Genomic DNA, 17,289 nt, shown 5'->3' with positions numbered 1-17,289 from the left:
TCATTTCGTAGTGACGGTGAGAGTATGGGTAGGAGAAAGTTTAAGAAACTCTTCAGTACATCTGGCCATTGTGGCTGAGGTGCGAAACAGTTTAGTGCATGTGGCCTTAAGTGATGGGTACTAAAAGAAGCTGTGTTCCCCGAATCCCTGCTTGTGCTTACTGGGAGGATTCTGAGACCTGATATCCACAAGCAATAGGCAGGAGATAAATTTGCATGGATTAATGAATCGAGGGGTCCTTTTACTAAGCTGCGGCACAAGGGGGCCTTTGCGGGCATCAGCGTGTGCTTTTGATACACGCCGAGGCCCCCTTTTACTGCAGTGGGTTAAAAAAACGGGGGTTTTTTTCTAAAGAAATGGCCGTGCGGCAAGCGAAGCATTTGCCGCGCAGCCATTTCAAGAGGAGCACTTACCGCCACCCGCAGAGGTGGCGTTAAGGGCTCCTGCGCTAACCAGGCAATGCATGGCACTGCCCAATTACTGCTAGGTAAATACTTGGAGCTACAAAAATAGCACTGGAAATGGCGCACATTGGGGGTGGGAACTACCGCCGGGCTGCTGCGATAGCCTGGCAGTACTTCCAGTTTAGCGAACGGTAAGCCTGAGTTGGGCATACCGCCGCTTAATAAAAGACCCCCCCACTTAGTATTTGTAAATTTATCTCCTGCGTGTTCCTTGTGGTGAGCCCAAAAACACAATGTTCTTTTCTTTTTTTTTTCTTTATTTAAGTGTTTCAGTACCTCACCACAAAGAGTGAATATGCAATCGGCATTATTTAACATGAAATAAGAAAAATAATAAGTAAATATCTTAACAGCCAGTTTGTCCACAATTTTAAGAAATTAGATTCCGAGATTAAGGAAATTGATAAAAACACAAAGTTCTGAGTTACCAAAAAGATTTGGGAAGACCCAGCTTAATGTAACCGAGCACTGCTTTTTGAGTCTTAAGCAGGTTTTCTGTCTCTTGTCTCTCAGTCTTTTTCACTAATCGAGACATTCTGTTCACACTTGTTTGCCTGATGGGAAGGAGAAGAGGATGATTTCTTGTAGCCTCCTTAAAACGAGCTGGTGGTGTCGCTGTGATGACTTGGGAAAAAGAGCTGCACAAATGTCTTGTCATCACTGCCTAGTTTCTGTTGTCACTGAATTCCCACCAGCTGGGTTATAGGGGGAACCCGGACCATCAGCTCTTCATATTGTTTGATAAACATCCTCAGACGAGACAGGTAGGCGTCTTCATGGTAAGGAAGATTCTTCTTCATCAAATATTGTGAAACAAGAGGCTTTATCTGAAGATCAAGAAAACATTTTTAAGGCTGATGTTCAGAAAGACTGAACTCATAAATTTAGGCATCTTAGTTGTCTAACTTTGTTCCTTATTTTATTTTATTTTTTTTAGTTTTTATTTTATGTTTCAGTCTTTTTATTGATGGCAAAATACATAAACAGCATTTGTCCTCTTGGTTCTCCAAGAAGCCAATCTCCTAATACATTTAACAGATATAAAATAACATCAACCATCATCAACAAATTTTGTTTTTATCTCCAAAACATTCCCGCCCTCCCTTCCTTTTACTCTGTCCCTCTCCCGGACCACAAACGGCAACTCATTAAATACCATTGGAAACAACCACGTCTAGCCTGAAATAAACTGCTCAAATTCAAGACTGTACCGGTCCGCTCTTTGTTCCTTATTTTTAATCAGATTTAGGAATCTTAAGTTTTCAGCTGAAAATTCGCTGGCATTTAGGAGCTTAAAAGTTATGCTCTTAAATGTAGGCCTGTATCCATTTGCCTAGATTTAAAAGCCCTGTTTACTAAGCTGAACTATAGACACGCTAATGTGTTTAGCATTCGCTAATGCTAAAGACACCATATGTTTGGCCCTAATTTAGGTGCTTCTTAATGAAACTAAATGCTAAGCTCCTAATTTTTTCCCCTTGCCATTAATCTGCCCCTGTTACTACCCATCTTTTAGGCTCTTAATTTTAAGAGTTTAGTGATTACGAGTATAATTTAGGAAGGCAATCCTAGTAGATTTTCAAAGAAGCCAATTTAGGAGCCTAAACCCATTATGTATTAACCAGCAAAGAAACATTTGTTGGAAGAGAAACATTCAGCCTGTTTCTGGGATGCGCAGAAAGGCCAAGGAAATATCTTTGCCAGGTTGAATGTTTATGTAAGAAGACACGGGAGAGGTATTGTGACAAAAAGGGTTGGCTTGCCTGGCGTATTTACTCGCCATTCATCTTTAGCCATGAGAGGAGACTTGACACCTCTTGCTAGGACCCTTGTACTTCTAGATACACTCACCTTGAGACACATGTGGTCAGAGAGACTAGGGAAAAGGTGATGTTCCACATGACAGTTAACAATTGCGTGGCCAAAAGTCCAATCCAGCAGGGGGTGTCGAGGAAGATTCAGGACAGCGTGGCTCATCTGCTGATCCGTTTGGGCTTTTTTCAAGGGAGAACATTGGGAGGCCAATGTGCTGCAAGATAGAAGACATGCACGTAAGGGCTGATATTCAAAGAAGGCTGCCCATGACCTAAATGCCTCATTTTAGGCACATAAAGTTAGGATCATTTTTATCTAAACTCATGTGCCTAGGTTTTGGGTTGAACAGTTTTGTAACTTTAGGTTCTGAAATTTGAGCATCTAAGTTAGGCATCTAAATATTCCAAGGATGGTTTTCTTATCTGCTCAGTCTTGAGTTTCTTATTGAATGTAACACATCTAGACCCATCTACCTCATTAATTCACAGTGAGCCCCATTTTAGATAGAACATAGAAATTGGAATTTTCACATCCATGTCAGGATGGGTACAATTCGGATTCTGTTCTTATTAGGGAAAGGTTGTTCTGATTATCCAACAAGCATTGATGTGGATGGAGTTCAGATTCAGATTACAATACAGTTGAAGTGTTTAGGTGTTCAGCTTGATTCTGTTCTATCCTTTCAGACCCAAATTCAAAGTATTATTTTTAAAAATGTATATTTTTTTACATTGAGAATTGCAAATGCAAAAAAGCGCCAAGGGCCATTCAAGCATGAGTCCTTTATTAATAGACCCGACACAGGCCGTGTTTCAGCGTCAAGCACCTGTGTTAGGGATCAATAGGAATCAGTCTATTTAAAATAGTGAGCTAAAAGCTCATATGATCAACAGACTAAAGCTGATTACAGATTATGTCATCAACACAAAGCAAAGTGCGTCATCACGCACCAGCATCTTCAAATTGGCGCCAAATTGAATACACTGGTGTGCGATGACTACATATCTCTAATCAGCTTTAGTTTGCTGGAACGGCCCTTGGTGCTTTTTTGTATTTCTACTGTTGTGTGTGCTTTAAGGGATTTTTTCACCGGAAAATTACAGAATAGTGATCCAGTTGATTGTGATGCCCATATTGCTTATTGCAGTGCATTGTTTCTAGGTTGTCCAGTATCTGTTACAGACGATGCAAGTGGCACAAAACATGCAGCATGTTTTCAAACTGGATCTCCTAGATTTGCTCATATGTAACCGGTTTTGATGGAGCTCCATTGGCTGCCAATCAAATGGAAGATTCAGTTTAAAGCATTATTACTGATTTGGGTCCAGTAGTACTTGCTTCAACATTGAGAATTTATCAACCTGCTCGTACATTACGCTGTACAGATAAATTAATACTGGATATACTATCTTTTAAGTACTATATACAGTTGGTTATTGTTCCTTCATTGTCTATGTGGCAGGTCCTTTGGTGTGGAATTCTCTCCCTCTGACTCTCAGAAAAACGACAAATTTGTTACAATTTTGTAAACATCTGAAGGCTGATCTTTTTTTTTGTTGGCTTTTTGACTCTTGGTTCTTAGTTTATTGTTCTTTAATCTGAACCACATGATTCAAACTGGATTTTATCCTATATTTGTATTGTAATTGTTTCAATTGTTTTTATTATGCCTACTCGATATGTTCTTTCTTGTAAGCCACCAAGAATTGTGGATTGTGTGGGTCATAAATATTTTTAAATAAAATAAATATTTCAGAATGGGATCTGTCGATGTAGAGCCTGTTCTGAAATCCAAGCGTACATGCATGTTTATGTGGCAGTAGGCGCAGTGGGATCATCCATTTTACCACTCTAATCATTGAAAATGTCAACAGGGGATAAATAGGTACAAACACATGTAAGTGTTGGCACATACACATGTATGTTAGCCATTTTTCAAAACTACATATTTACTGTAAATACCACTTATGACACAGAGGCCACATTAATCCTTTAATTCCAAATTGAGGGTGAGGGCAGTAATGGAAATCTTTCAGAGGATACCTGTGTTACTCCCTCCTGTAAAGGGCCAACCAATATATGATTTTACAATACATGTACATACGGAAGTGTAGATGTAAATCCCAACATGTGGATTGTCCCAACATACATGTGTGTTCCCTTTGCCTACATCATGCCCAAACCACACCTGTTTGTAATTAAAATGTTTTGCAGGAATATATATGCGAATATTGGCTTTCTAAAATGGGAGTTTACATGCAATATACATGTGTGAATCGCAAATGAGGATTCTAAAATAAGGGCCAATAGGTATGAGGTTAATCCAATAAAAAGGTATCATCACCATTTCTTTGTTGACTCATATTTCTTTCTATTAAACATCAAGGCAAAATGCTCTTCTTCCTTGATATTGCATATAGAGGCTTGAAAACCATGTAAATATATGGGATGATAGCATGAAAGCATTAGAGAATCTATGAGCTTGCTTCCACGTATTCTGTGATTCATATACCTGGAAGATGTTGACATGAATAATGGGATGGAAAGGATAGCTCTGATGAGGAACATGAAGAAGAGAGCTGACCCTGCTGTCTGGAACCCTGAGATCTCTAGAAGGAGCCAGTAATGACTGTAGAGACCCAGGCAAATAAAGCAGAGGCTTCGTACAGCCCTTATAAAGTCCATATCCTTCAGAAACCCTACAACCAGAAAAGAAGACAATGTAATGGAATTGACAATGAGCACATCAAAACAGATTGACGAGCAGTCGGTCACCAAGATGAGCAGCCAGAGAGCAAGAGAGGATAGAATGAAGGACAGATAACAAAAAACAGAGAAAGGGAGTTGTTGGAGAGACCCTTTCTTGCTTACAAGTACGAATCCTGGAGAATGCCAGTACTAAATTAAAAGAAGTGGCAAAAGCATGCAGAGCATAACTCATGGAATTCTTTCCAGCTCCTCTGCATTTGTTTGTGCCTGTGTTTTTGTTGTTTCTAGGTGTGTCTCTGACCTGGAGGGGATAGGGATTGGATGGTTTGAATGGAGTGGTGTCCAAACAGTAATAAAATGAAAAAGATGTGAAACTATATCTAACTAGTAGATGTCACTGTCAACAGATTTCAAAGGACGTATTTTACAGTTTAACCACAGGGTACTACTGTCCTAAGGTAACAGGTATTGTATTGCTTCCCCATCACTAGGAGGTTGTACACATGGAGGGACATTTTCAATATGACGTCTAAGTCCGACTTTGGACGTTTTGTGAAAAACGTCCAAAATCCGAATAGGAAAGGTAATTTTCAAAAGAGAAAAATGTCTATCTTTTTAAAATATGGTTGCGAACAACGTTTTGTGATTTGGACGTTATGTTTTTAGGTCCATTTTCGAAAAAAAAAAAAATCTAACTGCAAAACGCACAAAATCAAGCCATTGGAATGTAGGAGGGAGCCAGCATTTTTAGTAGACTGGTCCCCCTGACACCCCAGGACAGCAATAGGCATCCTAGGGGGCACTTCAGTGGACTTAATAACATGCTCCCAGGTACACATCTCACCATTGCTCGCTTACCTTGTGTGCTGAGCCCCCCAAAACCCACTTCCCCCAATTATACACCACTACCATAGCCCTTACAGGTGAAGGGGGCACCTATATGTGGGTACAGTGGGTTTCTGGTGAGTTTTGGAGGGCTCACAGTTTCCTCCCCAAATATAACAGGGGGAGGTAGGAACCTGGGTCCACCTGTCTGCAGTGCACTGCACCCAACACTAGACTACTCCAGGGACCTGCATGCTGTTCTAATGGACCTGAGTATAACATCTGAGGCTGGCAAGTAATGTTTTTCATCACATTTTTGGAGGGTGGAAGGGGGTTAGTGACTACTAGAGGAATAAGGGGAGGTCCATGTGATTCTCTCCAGTCAATGGCGTACCAAGGTGGGGGCGGTCTGCCCCGGGTGCATGCCACTGGGGGGGGGGGGGGTGCCGCGCGTCTGTCGGCAACGCTCGTTCCCTGCTCCCTCTGCCCCGGAACGGGTTACTTCCTGTTCCGGGGCAGAGGGAGCAGGGAACGAGCGAAGCCAGCACCCCCCCCCCCCCTAGCTGGTAAAGATGCACCCAGGGGGGTGTCGTTTCCACCGGCGGGAGGTGTCTGTCCTTTCGCCTGGGGTGGTGGGGTCACGCTGCACCCGGGGGGGGGGGGGGCGCATCGGCGATCCGCCCAGGGTGTCAGCCACCCTAGGAACGCCACTGTCTCCAGTGGTCATCTGGTTATTTAGGGCACCTTTTTGTTCATTATTTGTTGTAAAAACCAGGTCTAGCTCAAATGTCTTAGTTTTAGTCCTGGACATTTTTGTTTTGTTCCATTATGGCTGAAAAACATCTAACTCTTAGGAATGACCATGTCCCTGCCTGAACACACCCCTGTTATGCCCCCTTGAGATTTGGACGTACTTCTGACCAACTTCATAGAAAAACGCCTAAAAATGGGTTTCGAAAATACTGGTTTGGATGTATTTGTGAGAAAAACGTCCAAATGCTGCTCTATGCCACTTTTTAGACGTTTTTCTGTTTCCGAAAATGAGCCCGATAGTAACCAGTAGCAAATTACAACTGTTTACTCACAAGGTGTTATCATGCATAGCAACCATTAAGAAGCTGATCAGTCCGGTCACTAGGATTCACAATAACATTTACAATAAAATATTGAATACACATCTTATTCATCCCAGCAGGGATAGGAGTGTGAAAATTGAGGGGGGGGGGAGAGCACCTTGGTGGGGAAAGAATGTAGAGCAATGTTCCCCCCCCCCCCCCACACACACCCATTTTCAGACAGTCCTGATCAGATCTAGCCAATTTTCAAACTTATGTGTCTTCTCATAGGTTCTCTCCCCCCCCCCCCCCATCACATGTGCTTCCTTTCCATTAATGTTTTGGAGAGTTACTGTGCCCCCCCCCCCCCCCCCCCAGATACAGCCAGAAAGATGTTCTCAACCCATTATGTATAATTTCATTCCAATATTCTGTTGGGTCAGAAAGAATTTAAAAAACAACATCCTTGCAGAAAAAATAAAAGAAACAAAATTACCTAGTGCCACAAGAGGAGTTAAAATGGGCAGTGCCAGGTGGTGCAATGAAGAGATAGACATATCGACTGAGGGCAGGAATCTTCCAGACACTGGAATCACCCAGACCGATGACATTAGTATAAGCATGATGCTGTTTCACGTGACTGTGCACGGCTTCGTGTGCAGGGAAAGACCCAAAGATCTGAAACATTAAAAAAGTAAGGTTAATACTATAACAAACAGCACAGCCCTGTGCCATACATATTCTCAAGGGCTTGTGCGATGTGGTGATCATTTTTCGGGAAGTTTGCTGGAGTCTGCTGATCTTGCTGGAATTTCAAATCATTCAATGGATTAGTGAGAACAGAAAATGCTGAAAACAGACTCCTGTAAAACAATACCAGCTATCACAGCATCAGCACTTCAGTACTGTGCATTGGAGCAAAAGGACTTTGCATCAGTAGAATAACAAAGTTTTAAGATGAATCAACCAAACGTAAAAAAATCTAAAACGTAAAAGTCCTAACGAATTTGAAAAAACGAAGAATGCACCAAAAAAAACCAAGTCGCACATGTTCGGTGCGGTATTGAAAAGTACAATGTATTAAACATTCATTAAGTGGTGTAATCACCCGGCGGTAATTCGGCCCCTAAAGCATGCGCAGAGCAGCCAAGCGTTTTGCTGGCTGCTCTGTGCATGCCACAAACGTCAAAACAACAACAAAAAAAACACAACAACGTGCTCCACGCTTCCCCCCTGCATTAAATAGAAAACTAAAAACTAATCAAAAAAGGATTGGGAGGGGGCAAAGGCGCTCGTCCGGAGCGTCCTGTATGGACGGCCTTGCCCCCCCCCCCCCCCCCGCTGCTCCCTGCTTCCGCCCGCTTCCCCCTGCACGAAAACTCCAAATTTTAGCAGCCCCGGCCCCCCTCCCTTCCTTTCCTTTCTCTCTACTCTCTCCCACAGCTCCGCCTCCCGCCATCCTCCGCCCCCGGCCCCGCCCCCACCGCCCCCCTGAGGTCGTCGCCGCCGCTCCCCCTCCGCCGGGCCCCCCCTCCGCATTACCGGGCCCGCGCAGCGCCTCTCACCTCTGTATGAAGCGCTGCATGGGCAAGAAGACCATCTGATCGCTGCAGTCTTCAGGACTTCTCTCTCCTTCCCTGAACTGGGGTCCGCCCCCGTCTGACGTAAGAAACCTACCATCAGACGGGGGCGTATGTTGAACAAATCTTGATTTATTTTACAGTGTTAGTTGTCCTAACTTTGAAATTTTTACTTATTATGGTTTCTTGTAATTCCTGGTCTGTCCCATCTTTTTAATCCTTATCTGAATAGATATCGCGGACTATAACAGCTGAGATGTTATGTTATGCTGATGTGCAAGTAAAAGATACTCCAACAGCACACGATGATTGAACTGGCTCAGTCCTTTGTAAATTCTCACAACATGTGGATAGAAATCATGGACTGTCGGGGTAGAAGACATTAGGGATGGGAATTCATTTGCAATGATATGGGAATCCCATGTTGTTGCATGTCATTTTCAAATGAAAATGAGCTTAAAAACACAATAATTAATGTTTTTATTTGCCGATAACAGTGGGCACTCTTTCAAGAAAATGCACTATTTGCAAAGGGGGCTCCCACTATGCATACAGAAACTATTATCACAACCACTGTGCATGTGTGCATTGTACATACTCTTTCAGAAGAGTGTGCCTGTGTTCAAGAGACTTTGCTCCCCTGATGAAAAAAGGGCCAACAAAATGAATAAAACAAACATTCCCAGAAACAACACAGGAAACAATTTGAAATTTCTGGCTGCTCATCTCTAGAAGACATTCCAAGAGATACGTCCATAGCTGAGGTGTCCCTCAAGACCAACCCATATGAATAGTATGTGCTTCAACGCAATGCACCTTTCCGTTGAGTTTTCATGTCAGTCGGATGTAGGACTGTGCTGTGGTACCATGAGTCTTCACTTGCTAGTACCTGGGGAACTTTCATTCATTTTCTGGCTGCACAAACCCCCCCCCCCCCCGCCTCCCTATTTAATCCATTCATTACAGCAGGATTCCTCGTACCATGCACTAAGGCTTCTCCTAGAACTCTGCAATTATCACGCTAAATCCAACAAGTATGTGTCACCACTGTACAATAATATGCATTTCACCCAAACAGACTGTGAACAAGGTTTTTATAACATCCACAGCCCTGGCATCTCCTAGGAGCAAAAAATACAAGCCATGAATAGAACCTAGGTTCCTCTGCATGCAGTGGGCCACATTGCCTGTCACAGGAATGGACCATTCAAGACTATGATAAAGAGTGAATTTGCACCAAGGCCTTGAACACGCCAGCTCATCTTTGTAGTTCTCCAAGGTATCTGCTGCTCACCCTGGCCTTCATTTTAAGAGGAGAGACCTGTCCTATATCACCACCCCTTGCCATGACCCGATTTTTGTGGATGAAGAGTTGCAGGGGGGCAGACTCAAGAAAAATGTAAGGAAGTATTTTTTCACGGAGAGAGTAGTGGATGCTTGGAATGCCCTCCCGCGGGAGGTGGTGGAAACAAAAACAGTAATGGAATTCAAACATGCGTGGGATAAACATAAAGGAATCCTGTTCAGAAGTAATGGCAGAGCCGGTGGCGGGAGGCGGAGATGGTGCTGGGCAGACTTATACGGTCTGTGCCAGAGCCGGTGGTAGGAGGCGGGACTGGTGGTTGGGAGGCGGGGATAGTGCTGGGCAGACTTATACGGTCTGTGCCAGAGCTGGTGGTGGGAGGCGGGGCTGGTGGTTGGGAGGCGGGGATAGTGCTGGGCAGACTTATACGGTCTGTGCCAGAACCGGTGGTGGGAGGCGAGGCTGGTGCTTGGGAGGCGGGGATAGTGCTGGGCAGACTTATACAGTCTGTGCCAGAGCCGGTGGTGGGAGGCGGGGCTGGTGGTTGGGAGGCAGGGATAGTGCTGGGCAGACATACGGTCTGTGCCAGAGCCGGTGGTGGGAGGCGGGGCTGGTGGTTGGGAGGCGGGGATAGTACTGGGCAGACTTACACGGTCTGTGCCCTGAAAAGGACAGGTACAAATCAAGGTAAGGTATACACAAAAAATGGCACATGTGAGTTTATCTTGTTGGGCAGACTGGATGGACCGTGCAGGTCTTTTTCTGCCGTCATCTACTATGTTACTATGTTAAGAGTTGCAGGTCTTCAATTATAAATTTGGGATAATATACACCATGCTAACACCCAAAGTGTTTGTGTTCATGGCACATATCACACTACCACTTGTTCTATTTAAATTATGAATCTGTTATGTACTTGCACACGTACCCTCGATGAAGAAAACAGCCAGATCCGGCTCCAGAATCGGGACTCTGTCAGGGCATGGTGACTAGCCATGTGACTCCCTTTTACTGTAATGGTACTGTGAGCAGCCCCCTGGATGAAAATCCCGAGAGCGAAGAGTAGGAGGTTGTCCGACTGCAGGAAGAAGAACCCTGCAAAGAAAAGAAAAGCTGCGGCAGGCAATTTTGGTTTGTTGCTCTTCAGGGATAGTATTCCTTTGCATCCGCTGATTAAGCAATATCTGCAAAAATTGACTGTCCACTCAATTCTTGTATCAAGTTTATTTTTCAAGGTCTAATTTATAATTTTGTGGCCAGGTTTGATTTCTTGTATATTTGTTACAGTGCTAATACAGTTTAATTTGTTATTACAATGTACACCATGTGCGGTGGGTTTTTTGGTTAAAATCTGCTGCAGGGTTTTGTTGTTGTTGTTGTTTTTTAAATGATCAGGGCTGGTTAGAAATGGAGAAATGTAGGCAGATAAAGACCATATGTCCTATCCAGTCTGCCCATCCATGCCATCTACTCTCCCTATCACTCCCTTAGAAATTATATGTACTTGTCCAAAGCTCTCTTGAATTCAGATACTGTTTTCATCTGCACCACTTCCACCAGGAGACTGTCCCACAAATTCACCACCCTTTCCATGAAGGAGTTATGTTGCCCTGAGCTAACAAGGGCTGGATTTTGGCGCCCATAGGCCAGACAGAAGATCCCAGAGAGCAGGGGAGATGGGGGGAGGGGAATGAGATATCAAAGCCTGGAGAGCCAGGAGGAGCAGAGAAAGGGTTGTGGTTCCACAGCCTTTGACATGGCACATGCATGTGACCATTAAGTAAACAGGTGCTCCCTGGCATCAGCATTAGCCCCTTCCAGCCTCAACCCCCTGCAAGATGTGGAACACAGTGGCGTGGCAGGAGCTTGTTGCTTCACTCCCACTGCTCTACTTCTTTAAAGCCACTGCTGCTGGCAGCACTGTGGCAGCTTTGAAATATTTAGAAGGGAGCTCCTACATGTTACAGAGCCTCTGCTGGTGTCCCTTGTTGTTGTGAGGGGCTGTGAGTAGAGACCATTTACTAGTCGGGGCCTGTGCAACAGGCAGTAGTGACTTTTCCATAGCTTGCCTGATCAAGTCTGAAGGCAGAGCGGCATGCCATGCTACACTGATTTGGAAACACCAATCTAGCAAGCTAATAGAATAATTAAATAAAATTACAGGACCAGCCAACAGCGAAAGAAGAGGACAAAAGAAAGATGGGATAGCCACGGGATCCTTTTTGGTATGATTGTGTCTTGTGAAGTAACATAGAGGAGAATTCTACAAATGGGCGTCAGAAAAGTTTGGCACTAAAGCACTATTCTATAAAGGGCATGCACCCTTTATAGAATGGGTGCCAAACCTACACTTGTTGAAAACGGGTGTAAATCCCGGCGCCCAAGTTGGGCATGGAGATCCATTATTCTATAACACTGCGGGCAACCTTTTGGAATGCCCATGACCCACCTGTGTCCCTCCCACAGACACGACCCCTTTTGGGTTGTGCGTTATGGGATTTAGGTGCCCAGAGTTATAGAACAGCCAGATGCACATGCAAATCCTAACTGGCGCCAATTAACATCAACAATTGGTTATTAGCATCCAATTATTGACAGTTAACAGTTTGTTGGCCAATTAAGTTGCACATGCATCTCGGCAGTGTACCCACATTTGGGCACACAAATTTTGGGTGCTGTATATAGAGTCTGGGGGGGTAATGTGCTACTCATTTCTTACCCTTCCTGATGTGCTTCGTTTTTGGAATCATATTTTATGTACTTTACTCTTTTGCTTTTCTCGCTGCTATAATATAATGTAAACTGTCAGGATGTCAGATATTTGCGAATAAATAAGTAAGCATGAAGTCAGCATTCTGCAAGGAAGCTGCCCCAACATCATTATTCTTGCTTGTTTTTTTCCAAAACCACTGCCAATTGCCAAGTCACAGATGTAAACAAGATCATGGAAGTTTGAGCCCTGATCAGAGCCTCAGCACAGTTAAGAATCTTCACAAGGGATTAACCTGCGTCTTCAAAGCCTAGTAGTAATACTCAGCTTTTTTTGAGGGGGTACTTGGGGGTACTGAGTACCGGCACCTTTTCCATTGTCTGCTAAAATTGTCTCATGGTCCCCAAGTTTTAATGAAAACGCTCAGGCTCTACATGCAAATTCTGCCTTGTCATAGATTCTGTGACTGGTTGCAGGGGGCCTGGCTATTGTGGGGTGGGTCCCTCAGTGATCACCCGACCCCTGAAGGATGTCCTGGCATTTGAGTACCGGCACCTTTTTTGCTAGAAAAAAAAGCACTGGTAATACTCTAATTTTTATAGCATTACTGGACATTCGTAATGCTAAATGGTATGGGCCTGCATTCAGTAACTGGCACTCAAAATTCAGTGACTAACAATCCACTCAAGCTTCAGATTGTGTTTGAAAATCACAACACAACTTCACACCAGCTGTGTAATTCTAGTGTGGAACACTCACACCCTTATGTAGTCACATTAATCTAATTTAATGGAGAAAAAAAGCTTCAGTATCGCCACCCAACCAGCCCGACGTAGTTGGCTATAAGGCGTAGGCTCGGTGTGCCATCATATAGCTTTAAAAAGCTCCATATATTTTAGTACAGCGAAAGTAGACCCCCTATATGGGGATTAATTTAAAATAAATGTATGGAGTTTTTTAAGCTATATGATGGCACACCGAGCCTACGCCTTATAGCCAACTACGTCGGGCTGGCTGGGTGGTGACACTGAAGCTTTTTTCTCCTTTAAATTAGATTAATGTGACTACATAAGGGTGTGAGTGTTCCACACTAGAATTACCCAGCAGGTGTGAAGTTGTGTTGTGATTTTCAAACTCAAAATTCAGTGCCAAAAAAAGTCAGTGCAGAGCAGTATTTTATAAAGGCTGATCCGGGATTGGCGCCCTTTATAGAATAGGGCACTGTGCCGAGATCCACGCTCAAATTTGGGTGCAAAGATTTATGTCAACTAAAATTAGGTGGAAACCCCGGCATGAAAGTTGGGCGTAGATCATCACTATTCTATAACACTGTGCCAGGGGCAGACTGAAAGTGGTCAGGGCCCCTGGCTAGTAAAGGTCATTGAGGCCCCACCGGCCACTGCCCACACCCCACCATTGCACCGCTGCTGCCCTCCCCAACCCTACCTTGAAGAGACTGGTGGTCTAGTGGCTTCTTCGGGGGCAGGAAAGAATCCCACTCTTTTTTGCCCACTGCTGCTACTGTGCATGGTGGTGGCGATGGCTGCCAAGACTTACCTTGGTAGTCTTGCGGGTCTCAGCAGTTTTGGCAGCCAATTTTAAAACACAGCAGCGCCAGTGCCACCAAGCAGGGTAGCGGTAGTAGGCAGGAAAGAGTGGGATTCTTTCCTGCCCCCACAGAAGCCACTAGACAAGCAGACCCTTCAAGGTAGGACCGGGGAGGGCTGCAATGTGCTGTTACATAGTAGATGACGGCAGAGAAAGACCTGCACGGTCCATCCAGTCTGCCCAACAAGATAAACTCATATGTGCTACTTTTTGTGTATACCTGACCTTGATTTGTATCTGCCATTTTCAGGGCACAGACCGTAGAAGTCTGCCCAGCACTAGCCCCGCCTCCCAACCACCAGCCCCGCCTCTCACCACCGGCTCTGCTACCCAATCTCGGCTAAGCTTCTGAGGATCCGGGGCCGGGCAACCGGGTAAAGCCTCTGGGCTCTTGGGCACTGCCCAGTTGCCAAAATGGTCAGCACTGTGTGCATGTTAAGGGAACGCCCCTGACCCACCCATGTCCCCCCCCCCCCATCATTTTCCACACCCAAAACTCAGCAGGAAAATAGTGCCTAGTGTTAGGGATCATACATAGATTCCCCCTCCCATATATCCCTATCCCAAAGAGCTTACAATCTCAGTGGGCACCTGAGGCAATGGAGGATTTTGTATATCTTTTTGTAGGTTGCAATAAATCATTTTTGAAGAAACTACAAACTTTACAGAATATAGCAGTTAGGCTGATTTTTTTCAGCTGGAAAATTTGATAGAGCGACTCCCCTTTTGATCAGAGCTCACTGGCTACCCATCCAAGCCAGAGTAATGTTCAAGATTTGTACAATAGTATTTAAAATACTGTACGGATCTGCTCCACAATATAGGCTTTCTTTAATTATTCACCCTTCTATTTTAAATGTTATCCAAATTACATGAGGCCGCAATCCTACATTTCCCATCAACAAAAAGTGTTAAATATTTAGTCATCTTTAAAGCTTCATTCATGTATATGTTAGCCAGTGTTTGGAATAGTTTATCTAAGTACTTTAGAGGTCAACAGTGTATGTGAATTTTAGGAAATAGCTAAAACGTTGGTTATTTAAACATTACCTTAGTTAATTTATCTACTTTATTTTTTGGCCCTATGCCTGGTATGTTAATTTTATGCTTTTGGAATTGTAACTTCCTGGGCTATTCCTAGTTTTTTTTATCTTTGTTATCCGTATTGAACTTGCAATGGTATATGCGGAATATAAATAATGATAATAAGATCTGTACATACCATGAGTCATTCTATATTTTTTTTGTTACATTTGTACCCTGCGCTTTCCCACTCATGGCAGGCTCAATGCAGCCTGCGCTTTCCCACTCATGGCAGGCTCAATGCAGCTTACATGGGGCAATTGGAGGGTTAAGTGACTTGCCCAGAGTCACAAGGAGCTGCCTGTGCCTGAAGTGGGAGTGGAACCCACTAGCAACATTCCATGTAGAAGTCGGCCCTTGCAGATCACCAATGTGGCCGCGCAGGCTTCTGCGAGTCTGACATCCTGCACGTACGTGCAGGACGTCAGACTCACAGAAACAGAAGCCTGCGCAGCCTTCTACATGGAATATTGCTAGTGGAATAGCAACATTCCATGTAGAATCTCCAATAGTAGCAACATTCCATGTAGAATCTCCAATAGTATCTATTTTATTTTTGTTACATTTGTACCCTGCGCTTTCCCACTCATGGCAGGCTCAATGCGGCTTACATGGGGCAATGGAGGGTTAAGTGACTTGCCCAGAGTCACAAGGAGCTGCCTGTGCCTGAAGTGGGAATTGAACTCAGTTCCTCAGGACCAAAGTCCACCACCCTAACCACTAGGCCACTCCTCCACTCCATATATTGGTGTCCATATTTGCTTATAGTTATTTAATATGCTGTACACTGCTTTAGGTATTATTCTTTCAAAAAGCTGGGTAATACATTGCAATATAGTTGATAAATAAAGTTAGCTTATGAGGTGGAAAGGATTATCTACGTCAGTAATAACAAGAGGCAGGTTATGTGAACTAATTTCAAAAAAAGTATTAACAGTAAATGATGCTTCAGGAGCCCCTCCTTCCTTTCTCCCCTGGTACCTTCCCTATATTAATTTCCTCCCCCCCCCCCCCCCCCCCACAAGCCAAACACACACCTCTTTCCTCCCTCCTACATATGGGTCTGCCAAGTCTGGACCTCTGCGTGGACACAGCTGCCCTTAGTACCTGCAGCAAAGGAGATGAGCGCTAGGATGATCAAAACTCCGTCGATTCCATGTCTCTCCCACCAGCTGCTGCTCCTCACCACTTTCTGTACCAGTGTGGATAACTCCTGCATCAGGGACTCTTCTCCCTCGGCCTGTTGAGACAGTCCTCGCTTGGCTTCCTCCAGAGCACAACTCTTCTTAGGGAGGCAGCCCCCCTCCTCCTTTTCAAGGCCATTGTCTTCCGCCAAAGTAGTGGGATGTAGTCCTGATCCAACAAAATCTTCCTCCTGGGGGTGGGCTCCTTGGTTCCCTCTTCTCCATCTCAACTGCTCTGGATCAGCAAGTGGCAGCTCCTGCCTGAGATCCTGTCTTCTTCCAAGGATGCTGCTTTCCTTTCCAGCAGTCTCCACATCTACCCCATCCTGGATCTGGAGGGGATACTGATCTGGCTTCTCTTCCCTTCCTCTCTGCTCTCTGCCCTTCTCTGTTCCAATCTCTGCCAGTTTATTTACAGACTGAACATTCTGCTCTGCCTCCATCCTCCCAGGACACTGCTGAGTAATGCAAGGTCCCAGCCTCAGTCTGCAAACTTGTTTAAATGTAGCAATGAAGCTATCCCAGGAAAGGCTGCCAAGGCACACGGAGGCAGTGCTAGCTTTGGGTACATGCAGACCTCATCAGCTCTGTAATGGTCTCAAAATGTGAGTTCCAGTTTCTTAGTTGCAGCAATGAGAAAAGCCTCTGGAATGTGGCCCAGTCTCTGCCTCACCCTTTCTTTGTGCCTCCCTCCTTTTCTGGTTTCTCTCACCCTGAGTCCTTCTCTTCCCACCTTTCATCTTGGTCTCTGTCTCCCAGTGGTTTATTTTTTTTCTCCTGTGCCTAGGGTTCACAGATGATCAGGAGTCTTCTGTTTTCTCCTCTGCAGAGAGAGTTGGGGAATAAAGAAAAAAGGTTTAAAAAAGAAACTCAGAATTCTGCTGGAGACAAGGAGGAGGTAGAGAGACAGTGGAAGCACAAACAGCTGAAGGCTAAGACAGAAACAGAAGCCA

At 44.5% G+C, this 17,289-nt stretch overlaps 1 protein-coding gene across 1 annotated transcript; it reads right to left on the bottom strand.

Annotated features, from left to right (window-relative positions):
• Window positions 1–734: 734 nt before the first annotated feature.
• On the bottom strand, window positions 735–16,954 carry FADS6 (fatty acid desaturase 6). Its single transcript, XM_030208329.1, is given in 9 exon segments — window positions 735–1,291; window positions 2,316–2,448; window positions 2,450–2,493; window positions 4,792–4,823; window positions 4,826–4,978; window positions 7,365–7,401; window positions 7,403–7,546; window positions 10,680–10,846; window positions 16,260–16,954. Coding segments are annotated over 9 exon segments (1,380 nt in total). The 5' UTR covers window positions 16,780–16,954; the 3' UTR covers window positions 735–1,141.
• Between the last annotated feature and the right edge of the window lie 335 nt (window positions 16,955–17,289).

Source organism: Microcaecilia unicolor, chromosome 6 (genome assembly GCF_901765095.1).
Source record: "Microcaecilia unicolor chromosome 6, aMicUni1.1, whole genome shotgun sequence".
NCBI classification, from domain to species: Eukaryota; Metazoa; Chordata; class Amphibia; order Gymnophiona; family Siphonopidae; genus Microcaecilia; species Microcaecilia unicolor.
The sequence above is the reverse complement of the archived record's forward strand: the minus strand, read 5'-3'. Positions and strand labels throughout refer to the sequence as shown.